Here is a 23,542-nt window from a genome sequence, read left to right as displayed (position 1 = left end):
TGTCTGCGGGCTCCTCCTCCTGTCTGCGGGCTCCTCCTCCTGTCTGCGGGCTCCTCCTCCTGTCTGCAGGCTCCTCCTCCGCGGGCTCCTCCTCCTGTCTGCGGGCTCCTCCTCCTGTCTGCGGGCTCCTCCTCCTGTCTGCAGGCTCCTCCTCCGCGGGCTCCTCCTCCTGTCTGCGGGCTCCTCCTCCTGTCTGCGGGCTCCTCCTCCTGTCTGCGGGCTCCTCCTCCTGTCTGCAGGCTCCTCCTCCGCGGGCTCCTCCTCCTGTCTGCGGGCTCCTCCTCCTGTCTGCGGGGTCCTCCTCCTGTCTGCGGGCTCCTCCTACTGTCTGCGGGCTCCTCCTCCTGTCTGCAGGCTCCTCCTCCGCGGGCTCCTCCTCCTGTCTGCAGGCTCCTCCTCCGCGGGCTCCTCCTCCTGTCTGCGGGCTCCTCCTCCTGTCTGCGGGCTCCTCCTACTGTCTGCGGGCTCCTCCTCCTGTCTGCGGGCTCCTCCTCCTGTCTGCGGGCTCCTCCTCCTGTCTGCGGGCTCCTCCTCCTGTCTGCGGGCTCCTCCTACTGTCTGCGGGCGGCTGTGGCAGGAGCACGGCTGCTGTTTGAGCTCCTGGTGCATTACGGCTGCATCATGGAGAAAGTAAAGAGTTTATCCAACAGTTTGAATGATGCGACACATGAAAGCTGCTGCTAAACGCAGTGTCTTGTCTTGTAATTAACACACGTAAGACGTCGTTTTAAAGGTCAGGAAACACTTTAACATCTATTTTAGGCTTTTATGTAGTTCTAAACTGTCAGCTCATCCAAGCCCGTTCTTGTGCGTCCTGACCTGGGGCTGAAAGTGAACTGTTCACGTCACTTTGAATCGGCCCCTAAACTACGACTTTTTCTCGTTAATTTACGACTTTTTTCTGACTTTGACTTTTTTCTCATTAATTAACGTCTTTTTTCTCATTAATTAATGACTTTATTCTCGTAGTGCAGCGCATTTTTTTCCCCTTAGTTGGCCCTTATACTCCGTCGTAAAATTTAATTGAAGCCGGTAATAATTTAAACAGGACTAAACCAGGATTGGTGACTAGTTATTAACCTAATTAATTTCACTAAATCACACTGAGATCAGAGCTCCTCCCACACGGCTTGCTAGAAGAAGAACCCGACGCACACGTGACGCGGGCGAGCTGATTCCTGTCCAGGGTCTCTCGTGAACATGCAGCGCTTTGTTAAGGCGTATAAAAGCATCATTGTTATGAAGTGTTGCCGGGCGACGGTCTTTGCTGTGAAAGAACCCGATTTTGTCCTTCCAATTACAATCACTTAAAACTGCAAATCCGATGTTATGAATAGTAGCTTACGTCGTGCTCTTACTCGAGTGGTTTCCCAGCGACACAGGCAATTTCATCTACATTTCAATAAGTGATTTGCAGCCGCTCCGGATGTGTCGGTCTCGTGAGCACATTTGAATCGGGCATGGATGCTAACGAGTCGTCGATGAGGCTTGAACAACGAAATGAAGGGCAGATTTGGCTAATGTGGCTCCAGAGATGTTTGTTTGACACGAATCATGCAAACCAGCTCCGCAGTCCAGCCTCGCTCCAGCCTCGCTCCAGCCTCGCTCCAGCCTCGCTCCAGCCTCGCTCCAGCCTCGCTCCGGGATCGCTCCAGCCTCGCTCCGGGATCGCTCCAGCCTCGCTCCAGCCTCGCTCCAGCCTCGCTCCAGCCTCGCTCCAGCCTCGCTCCGGGATCGCTCCGGGATCGCTCCAGCCTCGCTCCGGGATCGCTCCAGCCTCGCTCCGGGATCGCTCCAGCCTCGCTCCGGGATCGCTCCAGCCTCGCTCCGGGATCGCTCCAGCCTCGCTCCGGCCTCGCTCCGGGATCGCTCCAGCCTCGCTCCAGCCTCGCTCCAGCCTCGCTCCAGCCTCGCTCCAGGATCGCTCCAGCCTCGCTCCGGGATCGCTCCAGCCTCGCTCCGGGATCGCTCCAGCCTCGCTCCGGGATCGCTCCAGCCTCGCTCCGGGATCGCTCCAGCCTCGCTCCAGCCTCGCTCCGGGATCGCTCCAGCCTCGCTCCAGCCTCGCTCCGGGATCGCTCCGGGATCGCTCCAGCCTCGCTCCTGGATCGCTCCAGCCTCGCTCCGGGATCGCTCCAGCCTCGCTCCAGCCTCGCTCCGGGATCGCTCCAGCCTCGCTCCAGCCTCGCTCCAGCCTCGCTCCGGGATCGCTCCAGCCTCTCTCCGGGATCGCTCCAGCCTCGCTCCAGCCTCGCTCCGGACACAGCCGCCGAGGTAAAGGGGCTTCGACCTTCTCCACTCCGTCTGACCTTCTCCTGAACATCCTCTGCTGTCAGACGCTTCATGTTCTTCATGAAATCTTTAACTACGTTTGGTTTTCTCTGGATCGTTTTCTCTAACTTCTGCCTCCGTATCTTCTGCACACGTCCAAAGCGTCTCAGGCTGGACACATCTGTCATCTTGTCCTCTCTTACTTTGCTCCTCTGCCTTTTTAACTGCCTCGGTTGTTGCTGTTTTTCTCGTTGACATCTCGTGTTTCCTCAGATGAACGCCTCCGGCCCGAACTCCGTCTGTGACATGTTCACAACCAGGATCATTCTTTCTTTTGGCTGCGCGGTCTACCTCCTGCTGCTGCCGCTTTTACTCTCGGTCGCTCTTGTCGGCTACGGAAAATGGAAAAGGCAGAGAAGCGTCAGCCACTCCGACGCCATCAACTATCACTTGGCGGCGCTGGAGATGATGCATATTGCCGGCTTTTGTTTCTTCTTCTATGGAACGAACGCTGAAACCGACTACGCGACGGACATCGGTGCTTGTTTGGTCACCATGACGTCTAACGGACAGCTGCTGTTCCACTGCCTCGCCTGCGGGGAGCGCTACCTGGCCGTGGTGCACCCGGTCACCTACCTGCGTTTTAAGACAAGGGGCGGAGTCACGGGGCGGAACATCAGCATGGTCATCGCCTGGCTGTGCGCGTTGTCGCTGGGCGTGGTTCGCGTGTTCGTTTCCATGGTGTTTTACATGGTGGTGGCCTGCCTCATGTCGTTCTGCGCCTTGACGCTCGTCACTTTTTGCAGCGTCTCGGTTCTGTGCGTCCTGATTGGTCCGCGGCCTGGGGAAAGGGGCGGGGACACGCGGCGGATGGAGCGATCGAAGCGCTCGGCCTTCAATTCCATGCTGGCGATCCTGGGGGCGCTGTTGATGCGATTCGCCGCGCTCGTCGTGCATTACGCTCTTTCCCTGTCGCGCTCGGCGGCGATCGACGTGTGCGTCATGAGGGTTTCCGTGCCGTGGTTCGAGCTTCCGAGCAGTTTGGTGCTGCCGCTGCTCTTTCTGCACCGCGAAGGGAAACTGCGGCTCCCGAGAGAACGCGCGTAGTTTATGGAGCGCAGCGGCTTTCACAAAATATCGTCTTTTTATTCCGACGCGTACTGCGATTGTGCTTGGATTTGAGATTGTTGTAGTCAAATCGGGATTCCGTTTAACATATTTCAAACTCGTCCTTGAGCGTTAACATTTGCGAGAAGAAATATAAACTGCTTTACAAATACTGTAACATGCCCAAAACTTTAGCGTAATGGCCCAAAACGGGATGATTTTTGTATATTTCATAATTAAGAATATATTTTCGTACCATCATAGACAGTTTCAGCTTTGTTTTCCCTTCCCTCAATGAGACAATGAGAACACAAACAGATGAGATGATAAACAGGGACGAGGGGGCCTATTTACTCTCACAAACCCGGACTATGGTGGTCCTTAAGGATAAGAAACACACTCAGAGATGGACTGTTTCCTGTTTTGTGTCAAATTGCTATGGTAACAGCCGTGGAATCACCTCTATGTCATATTTGTGCTCATATCCAACCAGGAAGTACAATTATAATCGTTGCAAAAATGGTCAAACTGGGGACAAACGGGAAAAAATGCTCAGTAAAATCTGATATATAAATGTGTTCACTTTGTTTGGTGAAGTCTAAACTGTCAATATATACTTTAAGGTGAGAGTTTATGTTACGGTTAAGTTGTAATTACGGTAAATGCTAGAATCCGTCACTCGGGATTGAGTTATGTCCCCAAAAATCGTGAAAACCCAACTGTACGTTCATGTGCGATTGTGATTTGCCTTTTGTACTGTCTTGATGAAGCTGAACAGCAGATGGCGCTGTCATCCACTTCATGCATTTCAGAACCAGTCCAGGGCTGCGCTTTGCCAAGTACATTTCTATCAAAAAGGGTCGTAAAAGTTTGTTCAAGTGGTGTTTTATTGTCCGCAATGTTCTTAATAAATTCACTGTATTCATTTATTACGGGGACAGCGTGTGTTTATGAACGTTTCTGTAAATATGACAGAATTGGCCAAAAGCAAGGGACACGGCGACAGCATTTTGCTCGAACTGTTCCTCTGTTCTGTGGTTTTTGAAGAATTATTACTGTAGAAAACACAATTTGATCTGTAAAAGTGCCTAAGTGCGTGTGTGTCGGCGTCATGCGTGACTATTGTCTGGCGTCATTGCGTTAATTTCAATAAAAAAACGTTCAAAATCTTCGTCTTTCTCGTTGTCTTACAAACAATTGAACTGATGCGAAGGTTGTGTCGATATCTGGACACCCGAAAGGCCTCTTGTCCATATGAGAAGGTGCAATTGTCTTTTTAAAGATCACACACAGATCAATTTGGGGACTATTTATGTCGCACGGATATTAATCTGGTGCTGACATTGTGTTTATGGATTTAGTTTCACGAATCAAACAGAACAGTTTAACTGCAAATATATCTTTATTTCACACAAAATACAACCGACTTTAAATATTAGCTCATAAAATATATTATCCCAGAAATGTAGAAGTACAAAAATAGCTCTATTTAAAAAAAATAATATCTCACGTTAAATAGATTAAATACAATATCTTCAAAGGATCTAAACCAGTTGAGAACTCGATGAGCGTTTAAAGGTAGTTTATCTGGAAGATGGTTTAAAAATCAAGACATTTTGACTCTACTTTTATGCTCAGCTTCAGATAACTACCTGCGTGGAACCTTTCACTGGTGGACGAATGAGGGATCACGCCGAGTAGAGTAGGAGGACTTACCCGGGTCTAAACCGAGACTAAAGCTAGGACCAGAGCTAAAGCAGGTCTACGCTTGTTTGGTCTTGAATCCAAGTAAAAAGGTAAACGGCATTTCACGTCAAGGAAGAACCCAGCAACTCACACGCCAAAGCTCTGGATCCGACCGCTCTACCAAGGACGAGATTCGAACCGCCGACCTTCGGATCGGAAGATGAGCGCTCGACCACTGCCGCCCAAAAACAACCCGAAAAACAGGTCCAAACCCAAGTCCGTGCTCTAAACCGAGTCCCCTGTCAGAGCTGGGACCGGGTGCGAGTGCTCACCCTGGACCGGGCCCGGCTGAACTTGTCCCGGAAGTTCTGGGTGCAGTAGTAGTAGAGCAGGGGGTTGACGGCGCTGTTTGAGGCGGCGAGGCAGAGCGTGACCACCACCGTCCGCTGCAGCGCCACCACGGCCGCGCAGCTCCAGCCGCTGCACACCGCGTGCAGGTGCAGCGAGCGCGCGCCGTGATAGGGCAGGAAGCAGAGCAGGAAGGTGACGATGACGGCGGAGACCAGCGACAGGGACCGCCGGCGGCCACCGCGCGCCCCCGCTCCCCTGGCCCGCGCGTGACGATGCCGCTCGACGAGGGAGTCGGCCCGCGTGGTCAGCCGCCGCACGATGAAGCTGTAGCTGCAGATGATGACGACGAACGGCACCAGGAAACCGAAAAACACCGCCACGTAGTTCAGCGACAGGACCAGGTTCCAGGAGGAGGGTCTCTGCACCTCGAAGCAGCGCCGGACGCCTCCTCTGGGACACCGACGACACAGAGGCAGATTTAAAGAATACCTTGGCATGATCGTGCTTACAAACACATTTATTCATGTTTTCCCGCCGGACCACAGCAGTGTTTTCGCCACTAGATGTCTCACTAAACCACTAAACCACTAAACCACGCCTGTAAATCTCGGGATCGCTCTGCTGCAAATCAGAGGGCGAGTGCTCCATGGTTCTGGGCCCCCCTGTGTGATACCGAGGCGTGGCCCGTCTGAAGTCACACCCCCTCCTTGCGAGCCTGTACGGCCCGGTGCGGCGGCACGGAGCACCCGCCCCCTGATCGGAAGATTGCCGTTTCGAACCTCGGATGAGACGGTCGATACAACGGGTGCTAATGCTACGGCGGGAAAAGGGAGACGGGAGCGATTTCATGATGTTCCCGCACCAGTTGGCTCAGATTTGACAGGATCTTTAACTTAAGAAATTCTTGCTCAAATGCTCGTGACGGAATCCTACATTTCTTCCGTCCTTGTGAAGGTTTGTGACACGTCCAATGAAGACCAAAAGAGGTTACTACATCCTTTGTCACGCGCCGTATTCAGCGTCTCAACCAACTATTACCCTAGGACTACGGTGATCATACAAGCCAGTTTTTGGAGACCTAAAAACAGTCGCGACTACTAAGGCGGGTGGAGACAGGCTTGGGAACGAGCCAAAAGTCTGTTTGTGTTCTTCAGCATTCTTAACGTGTTTACCATGTGTAATGTTTTCATATGACAAATTTCCCTTGAGGCAATTACAGGTTTGTATTCATTCACTCTTGTTCGCTGTCACTGTTTCACAAAGCGGCCGAGTCAAAACAAACTCAGCCGCTGACGAGGGAAGAGACAGTAATGGACAAGGTGTCTCGCAAAACACCGACAATCTGAGGCGCGGCCAGACTCACTCTACGTAAAGGAAAGTGATCTAGGGGAAGCGCCGCGCACAGGGAGGAAGCGTGACTTCGGAAGGGCCGACACGGGACAGCGGGACCTGGACACGCCCTGGAATGGAGTGTTTACTTGCTATTAGTATTATTTAGTCTTATGCTAGCTTTTTCTTTTTACTTGACTTTATTTTATTATCATTTATTCATTTTATTCATTTTATTCATTTTATTCATTTTATTCATTTTATTAATTTTATTCATTTTATTCATTTTATTCATTTTATTCATTTTATTCATTTTATCCATTTTTATTTTTTTTATTTATTTATTTTTATCTTTATCTTTATTTTGTATTTTATTTTATTTATTAATTTTCCTCCATTCCCTATTAAGATATGAGAGGAGTTTTGTTTTTTTCAAACTCCCTATAAGTTATCTGTCCTTTCCCTCTGGATCTACTGCGTTGTAACACCAAAATTTCCCCATGTGTGGACAATAAAGGCTTATCTTATCTGTTTAGCTTTTATAATTTTGCACCTTTAAAGCAGAACTAAATAACTCGGGCGATAGAGCTCCCCCTGCAAGTCCCCTGGGAAAACACATTGTCAGAAAACAAGCTTTTTTAAATGTTTTCTTTCTTTCTTTACCATAATAAGACAGTATAATCGCATACAAACACATTGAACGTTGCCCAAATTGAAAATCAGGAGAAAATCAGGAGAGTTTGTCTTGAGGCAAATGTTATAAGGCTGGTTTTCCGCCCAGAGACAGCAGGGGGCGACGAAAGACACTTTAAACACCCCGAAAGTACATATTTCACCACCACAGGGAAATGTCAAACACAGTCCCAACGGTTCAAACTCGTAACAGGTTCAGGCGATCTAAATGGTCTATGAGGAAAGAGGAAACGTAGAGCGTGTCGGGCACTCACCTGACCACCACGCCCTGAGCCAGGAAGAAGGAGGAGGCCACGCCCACAAACACCCAGATGCCCAGACAGACCAATAGGATGCGGCGCGGCGTGGCCAGTGTATTATGACGTAACGGTTGTACCACAGCGAGCCACCGGAGCAGGCTCAGGAGAGTCAAGAACAGGATACTGTCGAGGAAAAACAATCACTTAACCAGGGCTAAACCAGTACCTGGTTTAGTCCTGGTTAAGTCTTGGTTTAGACCTGGTTTAGTCTTGGTTTAATCCTGGTTTAGTCCTGGATAAATCCTGGTTCAGTCCTGGTTTAGTCCTGGTTTAGTCCAGGTTAATAATAATAATAATAATAATAATAATAATAACTTTTATTTATATAGCGCTTTTCAGTGACCCAAAGACGCTGAACATAATAAAAAAGGGGGGGTATTTACAGACAGGGGGGGACAACACGTACAATACACATTAATATACAGATAAAATGAACAAGACAGAAGAAGTAGAGAGAAAAAGATGGGGATGTAACAGGGGGTAGAAGAGTAGGCAATGGGGTAGAGGAGGCTAGGGGTAGGGGAGGTCATAGGCTTGGGTGAAGAGGTGTGTTTTTAGGCGGGATTTGAATGTTGTGAGTGAGGGAGAGTGGCGGACAGGTTGGGGGAGGGAGTTCCAGAGTCGGGGTGCTGTTCGGGAGAATGCTCTGTCGCCAAAACTTTTGAGTCGGGATGTTGGTGCAGTCAGGGTGAGAGAGGAGGAGGATCGGAGAGCTCGGGAGGGGCGGTGGGGGATGAGGAGGTCAGACAGGTAGGGGGGGGCAAGGTGGTGAAGAGCTTTGAAGGTGAGGAGTATTTTAAAGTTTATGCGCTGCTTGATGGGGAGCCAGTGGAGAGAGCGGAGAACGGGAGTGATGTGATCACGGGACCGGGTGTGGGTGAGGAGGCGGGTGTGGGTGAGGAGGCGGGTGTGGGTGAGGAGGGTGTGGGTGAGGAGGCGGGTGTGGGTGAGGAGGCGGGTGTGGGTGAGGAGGGTGTGGGTGAGGAGGCGGGTGTGGGTGAGGAGGCGGGTGTGGGTGAGGAGGCGGGTGTGGGTGAGGAGGCGGGCAGCGGAGTTTTAGACCATTTGGAGTCTATGGAGGGAATGGGAGGAGATGCCAGTGAGGAGGGAGTTGCAGTAGTCGAGGCGGGAGGAGATGAAGGCATGATGAGGGATTCAGCAGCGGGGAGGGTGAGGCAGTGTCGGATTTTGGCGATGCGGCGGAGGTGGAAGTATGAGGTCTTGACGATGTGGCTGACATGGGGAGTGAAGGAGAGGGTGGGGTCCATGATGACACCGAGATTGCGTACCAGGGTAGAGGGGGTGATGGTCGAGGTGTCGATGCTGAGTGAAAAGGGACCAGTTTTATTGAGAGTGGATTTGGTGCCAATGAGGAGGAGCTCTGTTTTGTCACTGTTCAGTTTGAGGAAGTTGAGAGTGAGCCATGATTTTATTGTAGAGATGCAGGTTTCGATGTGGCTGAGGGGAGGGTTTTGGGTGGATTTGGTGGTGAGGTATATCTGGGTGTCGTCAGCGTAGCAGTGAAAGTCCAGGTTGAGTTGGCGGAGGATGTGACCAAGGGGGAAGATGTAGCAGATGAAGAGGAGGGGGCCGAGGACTGAGCCCTGGGGGAACCCCTGCGTTACTGGGGAGAGGGTGGATGAGTGACCGGAGAGGGAAATGAACTCTTGCCTGTTGGTGAGGTAGGATGTGAGCCAGTCAAGTGCAGAGCCCTCAACACCCAGTTGGCGCAGCCTTTGTAGGAGGATGGAATGTTTTATAGTGTCAAAGGCTGCGCTGAGGTCTAGTAGTAACAGGATGTTGAGGGCCCCGGAGTCTTCAGAGGTGAGGAGATCGTTGAGTACTTTGACCAGGGCTGTTTCGGTGCTGTGAAGTGGGCGGAAGCCAGATTGGAGGGGTTCATAGAGGTTGTTTGACTGGAGGTGGGTGTGAAGTTGGGCGGCGACGATGCGTTCCAGCGTTTTTGAGAGGAACGGCAGGTTGGAGATGGGGCGGTAGTTGGAGAGGTTGGCGGAGTCTAGGGTGGGTTTTTTGAGGATGGGGGTGATGGAGGCCAGTTTGTAGATGGAAGGAACATGGCCGAGGGATAAAGACTGGTTGAAGAGGGTGGTGAGATGGGGGATGAGAGCAGGGAGGCGGCCTTGGTTAGAGTCGTTGGGAGGGGGTCGAGAGAGCAGGTGGTGGTTTTGGAAGCGGTGATGAGGTCTATGATATGAGAGGAGTTAACAGAGGAGAAGGTGGTGAGGGGAGGGAAGGGTGGGTGGTCAGGGAGAGGGGGGGGGGGCAGGGGTGGGGGTGGTGATGGAGTTAATGGAGACGGCAGTCATGGAGCTGTTGATTTTGGAAATTTTGTCATTGAAGGCAAGGAGGAAAGAGTTGCAGAGGTCAGGGGAGGAGGGTGGAGTGATGTCCGGTGGCTGGAGCAGCTTGTTGACGGTGGAGAACAGGGTGCGAGGGCTCCGGTGGGAGCTGTTGATGAGGGTGGAGAGGTGGGCAGATTTGGCGGCTTGGAGAGCGTCACGGTAGGAGGAGATGTGTAATTTGAAAGCTTCGGCGTGGACGGTGAGGCGGGTTCTTTTGAGGAGTCGTTCGAGTTGGCGGCCAGTCTGCTTCATGGTGCGGAGTTCAGGGGTGTACCAGGGGGCGGGGTTGATGTATGAGACGGAGGAGGTTTTCCAGGGGGCTAGGGAGTCAAGGGAGTCGGAGAGGGTGGTGTTGAGCATGACAGCATAGTCGTCGGGGGAAGAGGGGGGGGGGGGGGGGGGTCAGGGGGGAAAGCAGAGGATATGAGCTGGGAGAGCGTGAGGGGGTTGACTGACTTGATATTGCGGTAGGTGATGGTGCGTTTTTTGGGGTTGTGGGGCGAGGGTAGGGGGGCGGAGAAAAGGATGCAGAGATGATCAGAGAGTGGGAAGGGGAGGGGGTGGGGCTTAGATATGGGTAGGAGAGAGGAACAGACTAAGTCCAGAGTGTGGCCTTTGGTATGGGTGGGGAAGTCAATATGTTGGGTGAGATGGAAGCAGTCCAGGAGAGAGAGGAAGTCGGATGTCAGTGGGGCGTTGGGGCAGTCAATGTGGATGTTGAAGTCACCAGTGAGTAGGAGGCGGGCAGAGAGAGAGGATGCGATGGTGAGGAGTTCAGACAATTCAGTGAGGAAAGAGGGGTGGGGCTTTGGGGGACGATAGATCAGGATAGCGGTGATAGAGTTGGGGAGGGAGAAGGCGAGGTATTCAAATGATGAGATGGATGGAAGGTTGAGGTTCAGTTCAGTGATGGATGTAGATTTTTTATGAATAACAGCAAGACCTCCCCCACGCCCGGAGAGGCGGGGTTTGGCAGTGTAAGTGTAGTTGGAGGGAGTGGCTTGGTTGAGAGCATAGAAGTCCAGGGGCTGTTGCCATGTTTCACAGAGGAGAAGCAGATCAATGTTATTGTCCAGTAGCAGTTCAGATATAACAGGTGATTTGTTGGCGAGGGAGCGGCAGTTCAGCAGTGCAAGGGAGATGGATGGGGGCGCGGAGATGGATGGGGGCGCAGGGGTGGGGGGGCGGAGGTTGCTGAGGTTGGCAGTGCGGCAGGTGGGGGTGACAGGGGGGCGAAAACTAGTCCAGGGTGAGGGGATAGGTGAGCCGTCGTTGGAGTGTCGGTTATGGGAGAGACCAGAGCCCCTGTGGATGTAGCGGGGCCGGCGAAGGATCCCAGCTGAGCTAGCTGCAGAGACAGCAGCAGCTGGGAGACGGTGGTTATGGTTGAGGAGGTGAAGGTCAGCAGCGGTGTAGGTGAGTAGGCGAGAAGTTGGTGGAGCGGTGGCCTGGAGGCGTGGGAGTGATAGTCCGAGGAGGAGATGGAACGTAGCAGCAGATGAGAGTAATCCAGTTAGAATGTTGGCGGTGGCTAGAAGCTGGTTAACTAGAAGCTGGTGGGCAGAGAGTTGTGAAAAAGCAGCAGTGGACCGGGTGTTGAAGCTGGTGGAGTGAGTGGCGTTGGTTGCCCCAGACCTTGTCTGCACGGCAGGGAGGCCCCGCGATACCATGACGGACCTCAGCAGGTGTTAAGCCAGCTGTTAGCTGGCGGCTAGGGCAGTAGATAGTCCAGGAGTGAGGGAGGAGATGTCCTGGTTTAGTCCTGGTTTAGTCCTGGTTTAGTCCTGGATGAATCCTGGTTCAGTCCTAGTTTAATCCTGGTTTAGTCCAGGTTAAGTCCTGGTTTAGTCCTGGTTTAGACCTGGTTTAGTCCTAGTTTAGTCCTGGTTTAGTCCTAGTTAAGTCCTGGTTCAGTCCTGGTTTAGTCCTGGTTAAGTCCTGGTTCAGTCCTGGTTTAGTCCTGGTTCAGTCCTGGTTAGGTCCTGGTTTAGTCCTGGTTCAGTCCTGGTTCAGTCCTGGTTTAGTCCTGGTTAGGTCCTGGTTTAGTCCTGGTTTAGTCCTGGTTTAGTCCTGGTTTAGTCCTGGTTAGGTCCTGGTTTAGTCCTGGTTTAGTCCTGGTTTAGTCCTGGTTCAGTCCTGGTTAGGTCCTGGTTTAGTCCTGGTTTAGTCCTGGTTTAGTCCTGGTTTAGTCCTGGTTTAGTCCTGGTTAGGTCCTGGTTTCGTCCTCTTTACCTGGTGTAGAGGTTGACGTAGAAGCCGTAGACACAGAGGCGGCAGAGCCAGTCGGGAAAGCCCCAGATGCCCTCCCTGATGTAGTAGACCAGTCTGAGGGGCAGCGTCAGAGAGAAACACAGATCTGACACGGCCAGGTTCACCATCACCACCGACGACGAAGACGGCCTGCAAATAGACCCTGTTTAGACCTGGTTTAGTCCTCGGTTGGACCTGGTCTGGACCAGCGGGATTGGAGAGGGACTGGAACTGGATCAGGACTGGACTGGACTGGGACTGGAACTGCACTGGGACTTGATCGGGAGCAGGACTGAGACTGGGACTGGGACTGGACTGGGACTGGGACTGGGACTGTACTGGGACTGGACTGGGACTGGGACTGGACTGGACTGGACTGGGACTGGGACTGGACTGGACTGGGACTGGGACTGGGACTGGGACTGGACTGGGACTGGGACTGGACTGGGACTGGGACTGGACTGGGACTGGACTGGGACTGGGACTGGACTGGCACTGGCACTGGGACTGGACTGGACTGGGACTGGACTGGCACTGGCACTGGGACTGGGACTGGGACTGGACTGGGACTGGACTGGGACTGGACATCAGAAATAGTCTGAATAATCCAATACAAAATGATAGAATCATTTGTTTCTCATTTGCGTGTGATTCAACGTTCTATATTTAATATAAAATCCACTTCAGATGATAAATCCGACTCTTTATTATTAAACTCTGGAGTGACGTTATTCTGATGCTATATTATTCTTACTTAAGTCTATTAATCTGTGATGCTGTAAAATGTGGCAGATCCAGTCTCGGGCGGCGACGGGACGTTTCTCTTCCTCTTACTCATTCCAGACCAACAGGTTTTCAGGACTTTTGCAGCCGCGATGTCAAAACCATAAACAAATTCAAACTGCATCAGCGGCAAATTTAGAACGCAATTTGTTTATGGGGTTTTTTTTTTCTTCATGCAAATGACAAGGTCCAAAGTCCTGAATGTGACGAAGACGAAGAGACTCGTTAGAGCGCTAATTAAACCTGGTTTAGTCCTGGTTTTAGTCCTGGTTTTAGTCCTGGTTTAGTCCTGGTTTTAGTCCTGGTTTTAGTCCTGGTTTAGTCCTGGTTTTAGTCCTGGTTTTAGTCCTGGTTTAGTCCTGGTTTAGTCCTGCTTTAGTCCTGGTTTAGTCCTGGTTTAGTCCTGCTTTAGTCCTGGTTTTAGTCCTGGTTTAGTCCTGGTTTTAGACCTGGTTTAGTCCTGCTTTAGTCCTGGTTTAGTCCTGGTTTAGTCCTGGTTTAGTCCTGCTTTAGTCCTGGTTTTAGTCCTGGTTTAGTCCTGGTTTTAGTCCTGGTTTAGTCCTGGTTTAGTCCTGATTTAGTCCTGGTTTAGTCCTGGTTTAGTCCTGGTTTAGTCCTGCTTTAGTCCTGGTTTTAGTCCTGGTTTAGTCCTGGTTTAGTCCTGGTTTAGTCCTGGTTTAGTTCTGGTTTAGTCCTGGTTTAGTCCTGGTTTAGTCCTGGTTTAGTCCTGGTTTAGTCCTGGTTTAGTTCTGGTTTAGTCCTGGTTTAGTCCTGGTTTAGTCCTTGTTCAGTTCTGGTTTAGTCCTGGTTTAGTCCTGGTTTAGTCCTGGTTTAGTCCTTGTTCAGTTCTGGTTTAGTCCTGGTTTAGTCCTGGTTTAGTCCTGGTTTTAGTCCTGCTTTAGTCCTGGTCCTGGTTTAGCCCTGGTCCTGGTTTAGTCCCTCTCTAGTCCCAGTCCCGCTCCAGTCCCTCTCCAGTCCCCGTCCAGTCCCGCTCTAGTCCCAGCCCCGTCCCAGTCCCAGTCCTGTCCCAGTCCCGTCCCAGTCCCAGTCCTGTCCCAGTCCCGTCCCAGTCCCAGTCCTGTCCCAGTCCCGTCCCAGTCCCAGTCCTGTCCCAGTCCCGTCCCAGTCCCAGTCCTGTCCCAGTCCCGTCCCAGTCCCAGTCCCACCTCTGATTCTTCTGCAGGACGAACACTCCCACGGCGCACAGGTTGCACAGGAAGGCGACGGGGAACAGCACGATGTAGGTGTAGGAGTAGGCGCGGTACTTGAACAAGTCGTCGCTGTGGAAACAGCGGGACAGGTTCGACGCCGAGGTTTCGTTGGAAACCAAACCCAAGCCCAAACCTGCTGAGAAGAGAAAAAACACTGAACATCACAGGCAAAATCAACCACTTTGAAATACTATCACTCAAGTAGAAGTACAACATCTGACTTATAAATGTGAAGTTAATGTATTTGGAAAGACAAACAAGAAATAAATCATACAAGCTGGTCCAGAGAAACAACATCACATCTGAAGGAGCAAGAAACACATGTTCAATTTTCAAATATTGTCTGATATTTTTGACGACACATTTCATTAAAACGCAGTGAACGTGATTATAATTCAGATTTTACTGCAACATTTTGCCCGGTTGTCCCCAGTTTTGACAATTTTGTAAAGTTTAGAATTTTACTCTTTGGTTGGACATGAGCAGATTTTGCGACATAGAGGTGATTCTGCGGCTGTTACCATAGCAACCAGACTGTAAACAAGAGCCAAACTCCACGTAAACAACACAACAGTTCTGATCTGACACACAATAAGACCATAAAACACCTTTATTTAGTCCAACCATGGTTTAAACTGTCTCTGTGTCGCACACTGATGACATCACAGAGGGATTCAGATCCACTTCCTGTCATTTTAAACTTAAATTGTTCAACTTCTCTTCACAAACTGCGACCTTTGAGAATCTCAGTGATAAAGAAAGAAAGTAAATACAAATTGCGTCGGTTTTCTGAGAGTGTATTTTCACAAAGGACCTGCAGGGGGAGTTACTGACGCTGTAAAAGTCATTTAAACGTTGTACTTTCGCACATTAGAGAGTGAATAAAACACTGGCGGAGGTTGTTATTTTGACAAAAGACGTTACGAATAGCTTGTTTATGACCAAATCATAAAAGTAACGACGTAGAAGGAATTATGATTACAATGATATAATAACAGGGCGGAGAAAGTGCCTCGATGACCCTTTTGAGTTCTCTCCACTCGTCTCCATGGTGATGTTTGATTATTACTTTAATTGTCAACACTAAACATCTATCTCAATGGAAGTTACAGGTCAGGTCCGTGGAGAGGCGAGTTGAGAGTAAGGACACACGTCTATGAGAGTATTTCTGCGGAATAAAAGTGTTGTCTTTAATGTCACAGAACAGAGAAAATGTATTTATTTCATTATTTTTTTAGCAGATTTGGTTTTTATTTTACGACAAAAAAAACGTAAAGTTGATTTTGCATAATTTATTTACGTTTTAATTTTTTTCTGATAAATAAACACAGAACAGAGAGACAATTCATTATTTATTTATTACTTTTTTATCAGTTTATTTTTAATTTGACAACGCAAAAGCAAAAAGTTGATTTTTGCATAATTTATCTATGTATAAATAATTTGTATTTAATTTTGTTTCTCTTTTTTCTCTTTTGTAAACAAATGAATACAGAACAGGACCAGAGAGCGTAAATGTAAATACAAACACAAATAGACGCCACATTTAAATTAGGTCCAACATTTGGTCCAAAGTCTGTCCATTTTTATCCATTTTCTGAATAAGTTTGAATGTCATTTCCCCCATTTGTCTAATTCATTATTATTTAAAATGCATTTTTTTCCATTGCATTTGACTTGAAGAGCGCACGGTTCTCACACGGAGACGAGGAAAGTGACGGTGCGCTTCATCCACACATGGTGCACTTTTAGGTGCACTTTTACCCCGGCTCTTACGGTAATGATCGACCATCCCGGTCTCTAACGATTTAATGACCGAATACGGCTTTCCAGCCTCGCCCCGGAGCTCTTACCGTTCATGGTGTCACTTCTTCCCCGCGACCGCGCTCCTCGCTCCCATCGCCGCGTCTGACCGCGTCAGACCGCGTCAGACTGGCCCGTGACAGGCGCGCGTGCCGAAGTGCGCGTCGCTTCCGAGTCGCGGGCGCTGCGCTCGCGGTCGTGCGTTTGTTTGTTTGTTTGTTTGTTTGTTTGTTTGTTTGTCGGTCTCGTCCGGAGCGCTCACGTGCAGGACTTCCACGCGAGGCGCTTCTTTGGGCCGAGGGGCGCGCGCTGTGGTCCGGGCGCGCGGCCAGAACCGGGACCGTGGAATGTGCGGAAGACGGGAAACCGTCACGTGACCACGCGGCGTTTAAGGCAAAAATAATGTTTGTGTCGCATGTACTGCGTCTGCGTATAAATACAAGTACTGCGTATAAATACAAGTACTGTGTATAAATACATGTACTGTGTATAAATACATGTACTGCGTCTGCGTATAAATACAAGTACTGCGTATAAATACAAGTACTGTGTATAAATACATGTACTGCGTCTGCGTATAAATACAAGTACTGCGTATAAATACAAGTACTGTGTATAAATACATGTACTGCGTCTGCGTATAAATACAAGTACTGCGTATAAATACAAGTACTGTGTATAAATACATGTACTGCGTCTGCGTATAAATACAAGTACTGCGTATAAATACAAGTACTGTGTATAAATACATGTACTGCGTCTGCGTATAAATACAAGTACTGCGTATAAATACAAGTACTGTGTATAAATACATGTACTGCGTCTGCGTATAAATACAAGTACTGCGTATAAATACAAGTACTGTGTATAAATACATGTACTGCGTCTGCGTATAAATACAAGTACTGCGTATAAATACAAGTACTGTGTATAAATACATGTACTGCGTCTGCGTATAAATACAAGTACTGCGTATAAATACAAGTACTGCGTATAAATACAAGTACTGTGTATAAATACATGTACTGCGTCTGCGTATAAATACATGTACTGCGTATAAATACAAGTACCGTGTATAAATACATGTACTGCGTCTGCGTATAAATACATGTACTGCGTATAAATACATGTACTGCGTCTGCGTATAAATACATGTACTGCGTATAAATACATGTACTGCATCTGCGTATAAATACAAGTACTGCGTATAAATACATGTACTGCGTATAAATACATGTACTGCGTCTGCGTATAAATACATGTACTGCGTATAAATACAAGTACCGTGTATAAATACATGTACTGCGTCTGCGTATAAATACATGTACTGCGTATAAGTACATGTACTGCGTCTGCGTATAAATACATGTACTGCGTATAAATACATGTACTGCATCTGCGTATAAATACAAGTACTGTGTATAAATACATGTACTGCGTCTGCGTATAAATACAAGTACTGCGTATAAATACAAGTACTGCGTATAAATACAAGTACTGTGTATAAATACATGTACTGCGTCTGCGTATAAATACATGTACTGCGTATAAATACAAGTACCGTGTATAAATACATGTACTGCGTCTGCGTATAAATACATGTACTGCGTATAAATACATGTACTGCGTATAAATACATGTACTGCATCTGCGCATAAATACATGTACTGTGTATATACATGTACTGCGTATAAGTACATGTACTGCGTCTGCGTATAAATACATGTACTGCGTATAAGTACATGTACTGCGTCTGCGTATAAATACATGTACTGCGTATAAATACATGTACTGCATCTGCGTATAAATACAAGTACTGCGTATAAATACATGTACTGCGTATAAATACATGTACTGCGTCTGCGTATAAATACAAGTACTGCATATAAATACATGTACTGCGTATAAATACAAGTACTGCGTATAAATACAAGTACTGCATATAAATACATGTACTGCATATAAATACAAGTACTGCATATCAATACAAGTACTGCGTATAAATACATGTACTGCGTATAAATACATGTACTGCGTCTGCGCATAAATACATGTACTGTGTATATACATGTACTGCGTATAAGTACATGTACTGCGTCTGCGTATAAATACATGTACTGCGTATAAGTACATGTACTGCGTCTGCGTATAAATACATGTACTGCGTATAAATACATGTACTGCATCTGCGTATAAATACAAGTACTGCGTATAAATACATGTACTGCGTATAAATACAAGTACTGCATATAAATACATGTACTGCATATAAATACAAGTACTGCATATCAATACAAGTACTGCGTATAAATACAAGTACTGCGTATAAATACAAGTACTGCATATAAATACAAGTACTGCGTATAAATACAAGTACTGCGTATAAATACATGTACTGCGTATGAATACAAGTACTGCGTATAAATACAAGTACTGCGTATAAACACAAGTACTGCATATAAGCACAAGTACTGCGTATAAACACACGTACTGAGTAAAACACAAGTACTGAGTATAAACGCAAGTACTGAGTATAAACGCAAGTACTGAGTATAAGCGCAAGTACTGGGTATAAATACAAGTACTGCGTATAAACACAAGTACTGAGTATAAGCACAAGTACTGCATATAAACACACATACTGAGTAAAACACAAGTACTGAGTATAAACGCAAGTACTGAGTATAAACGCAAGTACTGCGTATAAACACAAGTACTGCATATAAGCACAAGTACTGCGTATAAACACACGTACTGAGTAAAACACAAGTACTGAGTATAAACACAAGTACTGAGTATAAACGCAAGTACTGAGTATAAACGCAAGTACTGAGTATAAGCGCAAGTACTGGGTATAAACACAAGTACTGAGTATAAGCGCAAGTACTGGGTAAAAATACAAGTACTGCGTATAAATACAAGTACTGCGTATAAACACAAGTACTGCGTATAAACACAAGTACTGCATATAAGCACAAGTACTGCGTATAAACACACGTACTGAGTAAAACACAAGTACTGAGTATAAACGCAAGTACTGAGTATAAACGCAAGTACTGAGTATAAGCGCAAGTACTGGGTATAAATACAAGTACTGCGTATAAACACAAGTACTGAGTATAAGCACAAGTACTGCATATAAACACACATACTGAGTAAAACACAAGTACTGAGTATAAACGCAAGTACTGAGTATAAACGCAAGTACTGCGTATAAACACAAGTACTGCATATAAGCACAAGTACTGCGTATAAACACACGTACTGAGTAAAACACAAGTACTGAGTATAAACACAAGTACTGAGTATAAACGCAAGTACTGAGTATAAACGCAAGTACTGAGTATAAGCGCAAGTACTGGGTATAAACACAAGTACTGAGTATAAGCGCAAGTACTGGGTAAAAATACAAGTACTGCGTATAAATACAAGTACTGCGTATAAACACAAGTACTGCGTATAAACACAAGTACTGCATATAAGCACAAGTACTGCGTATAAACACACGTACTGAGTAAAACACAAGTACTGAGTATAAACACAAGTACTGAGTATAAACGCAAGTACTGAGTATAAACGCAAGTACTGCGTATAAACACAAGTACTGCATATAAGCACAAGTACTGCGTATAAACACACGTACTGAGTAAAACACAAGTACTGAGTATAAACACAAGTACTGAGTATAAACGCAAGTACTGAGTATAAACGCAAGTACTGAGTATAAGCGCAAGTACTGGGTATAAACACAAGTACTGAGTATAAGCGCAAGTACTGGGTAAAAATACAAGTACTGCGTATAAATACAAGTACTGCGTATAAACACAAGTACTGCGTATAAACACAAGTACTGCATATAAGCACAAGTACTGCGTGTAAACACAAGTATTGAGTAAAACACAAGTACTGAGTATAAGCGCAAGTACTGGGTATAAATACATGTACTGCATATAAATACAAGTACTGCATATCAATACAAGTACTGCGTATAAATACATGTACTGCGTATAAATACATGTACTGCGTCTGCGCATAAATACATGTACTGTGTATATACATGTACTGCGTATAAGTACATGTACTGCGTCTGCGTATAAATACATGTACTGCGTATAAGTACATGTACTGCGTCTGCGTATAAATACAAGTACTGCGTATAAATACATGTACTGCGTATAAATACAAGTACTGCATATAAATACATGTACTGCGTATAAGTACATGTACTGCGTCTGCGTATAAATACATGTACTGCGTATAAATACATGTACTGCGTATAAATACAAGTACTGCATATAAATACATGTACTGCATATAAATACAAGTACTGCATATCAATACAAGTACTGCGTATAAATACAAGTACTGCGTATAAATACAAGTACTGCATATAAATACAAGTACTGCGTATAAATACAAGTACTGCGTATAAATACATGTACTGCGTATGAATACAAGTACTGCGTATAAATACAAGTACTGCGTATAAACACAAGTACTGCATATAAGCACAAGTACTGCGTATAAACACACGTACTGAGTAAAACACAAGTACTGAGTATAAACGCAAGTACTGAGTATAAACGCAAGTACTGAGTATAAGCGCAAGTACTGGGTATAAATACAAGTACTGCGTATAAACACAAGTACTGAGTATAAGCACAAGTACTGCATATAAACACACATACTGAGTAAAACACAAGTACTGAGTATAAACGCAAGTACTGAGTATAAACGCAAGTACTGCGTATAAACACAAGTACTGCATATAAGCACAAGTACTGCGTATAAACACACGTACTGAGTAAAACACAAGTACTGAGTATAAACACAAGTACTGAGTATAAACGCAAGTACTGAGTATAAACGCAAGTACTGAGTATAAGCGCAAGTACTGGGTATAAACACAAGTACTGAGTATAAGCGCAAGTACTGGGTAAAAATACAAGTACTGCGTATAAATACAAGTACTGCGTATAAACACAAGTACTGCGTATAAACACAAGTACTGCATATAAGCACAAGTACTGCGTGTAAACACAAGTATTGAGTAAAACACAAGTACTGAGTATAAGCGCAAGTACTGGGTATAAATACATGTACTGCATATAAATACAAGTACTGCATATCAATACAAGTACTGCGTATAAATACATGTACTGCGTATAAATACATGTACTGCGTCTGCGCATAAATACATGTACTGTGTATATACATGTACTGCGTATAAGTACATGTACTGCGTCTGCGTATAAATACATGTACTGCGTATAAGTACATGTACTGCGTCTGCGTATAAATACAAGTACTGCGTATAAATACATGTACTGCGTATAAATACAAGTACTGCATATAAATACATGTACTGCATATAAATACAAGTACTGCATATCAATACAAGTACTGCGTATAAATACAAGTACTGCGTATAAATACAAGTACTGCATATAAATACAAGTACTGCGTATAAATACAAGTACTGCGTATAAATACATGTACTGCGTATGAATACAAGTACTGCGTATAAATACAAGTACTGCGTATAAACACAAGTACTGCGTATAAACACAAGTACTAAGTATAAACGCAAGTACTGAGTATAAACGCAAGTACTGCGTATAAACACAAGTACTGCATATAAGCACAAGTACTGCGTATAAACACACGTACTGAGTAAAACACAAGTACTGAGTATAAACACAAGTACTGAGTATAAACGCAAGTACTGAGTATAAACGCAAGTACTGAGTATAAGCGCAAGTACTGGGTATAAACACAAGTACTGAGTATAAGCGCAAGTACTGGGTAAAAATACAAGTACTGCGTATAAATACAAGTACTGCGTATAAACACAAGTACTGCGTATAAACACAAGTACTGCATATAAGCACAAGTACTGCGTGTAAACACAAGTATTGAGTAAAACACAAGTACTGAGTATAAGCGCAAGTACTGGGTATAAATACATGTACTGCATATAAATACAAGTACTGCATATCAATACAAGTACTGCGTATAAATACATGTACTGCGTATAAATACATGTACTGCGTCTGCGCATAAATACATGTACTGTGTATATACATGTACTGCGTATAAGTACATGTACTGCGTCTGCGTATAAATACATGTACTGCGTATAAGTACATGTACTGCGTCTGCGTATAAATACAAGTACTGCGTATAAATACATGTACTGCGTATAAATACAAGTACTGCATATAAATACATGTACTGCATATAAATACAAGTACTGCATATCAATACAAGTACTGCGTATAAATACAAGTACTGCGTATAAATACAAGTACTGCATATAAATACAAGTACTGCGTATAAATACAAGTACTGCGTATAAATACATGTACTGCGTATGAATACAAGTACTGCGTATAAATACAAGTACTGCGTATAAACACAAGTACTGCGTATAAACACAAGTACTAAGTATAAACGCAAGTACTGAGTATAAACGCAAGTACTGCGTATAAACACAAGTACTGCATATAAGCACAAGTACTGCGTATAAACACACGTACTGAGTAAAACACAAGTACTGAGTATAAACACAAGTACTGAGTATAAACGCAAGTACTGGGTATAAACACAAGTACTGAGTATAAGCGCAAGTACTGGGTAAAAATACAAGTACTGCGTATAAATAGAAGTACTGCGTATAAACACAAGTACTGCGTATAAACACAAGTACTGCATATAAGCACAAGTACTGCGTGTAAACACAAGTATTGAGTAAAACACAAGTACTGAGTATAAGCGCAAGTACTGGGTATAAATACATGTACTGCATATAAATACAAGTACTGCATATCAATACAAGTACTGCGTATAAATATATGTACTGCGTATAAATACATGTACTGCGTCTGCGCATAAATACATGTACTGTGTATATACATGTACTGCGTATAAGTACATGTACTGCGTCTGCGTATAAATACATGTACTGCGTATAAGTACATGTACTGCGTCTGCGTATAAATACAAGTACTGCGTATAAGTACATGTACTGCGTCTGCGTATAAATACAAGTACTGCGTATAAATACAAGTACTGCATATAAATACATGTACTGCATATAAATACAAGTACTGCATATCAATACAAGTACTGCGTATAAATACAAGTACTGCGTATAAATACAAGTACTGCATATAAATACAAGTACTGCGTATAAATACAAGTACTGCGTATAAATACATGTACTGCGTATGAATACAAGTACTGCGTATAAATACAAGTACTGCGTATAAACACAAGTACTGCATATAAGCACAAGTACTGCGTATAAACACACGTACTGAGTAAAACACAAGTACTGAGTATAAACGCAAGTACTGAGTATAAACGCAAGTACTGAGTATAAGCGCAAGTACTG

At 45.9% G+C, this 23,542-nt stretch overlaps 1 protein-coding gene across 1 annotated transcript; it reads right to left on the bottom strand.

Moving 5' to 3' along the window:
- Nucleotides 1-5,342: 5,342 nt before the first annotated feature.
- Nucleotides 5,343-14,467, bottom strand: LOC140371660 (cysteinyl leukotriene receptor 1-like). Its single transcript, XM_072458844.1, has 4 exons — nucleotides 14,299-14,467; nucleotides 12,332-12,499; nucleotides 7,692-7,859; nucleotides 5,343-5,865 (listed from the first exon to the last, which is right to left on the bottom strand). The coding sequence occupies exons 2-4, from the start codon at nucleotides 12,475-12,477 to the stop codon at nucleotides 5,367-5,369; spliced, it is 813 nt and encodes a 270-aa protein (XP_072314945.1). The 5' UTR covers nucleotides 12,478-12,499; nucleotides 14,299-14,467; the 3' UTR covers nucleotides 5,343-5,366.
- Between the last annotated feature and the right edge of the window lie 9,075 nt (nucleotides 14,468-23,542).

This window comes from Eucyclogobius newberryi, unplaced genomic scaffold, assembly GCF_026437365.1.
Source record: "Eucyclogobius newberryi isolate DKJ021-1_F unplaced genomic scaffold, fEucNew1.0.hap1 SCAF_22, whole genome shotgun sequence".
In the NCBI taxonomy this organism is placed as follows: domain Eukaryota; kingdom Metazoa; phylum Chordata; class Actinopteri; order Gobiiformes; family Gobiidae; genus Eucyclogobius; species Eucyclogobius newberryi.
Note: the sequence above shows the minus strand (reverse complement) of the source record. Positions and strands in the feature narration are given on the sequence as shown.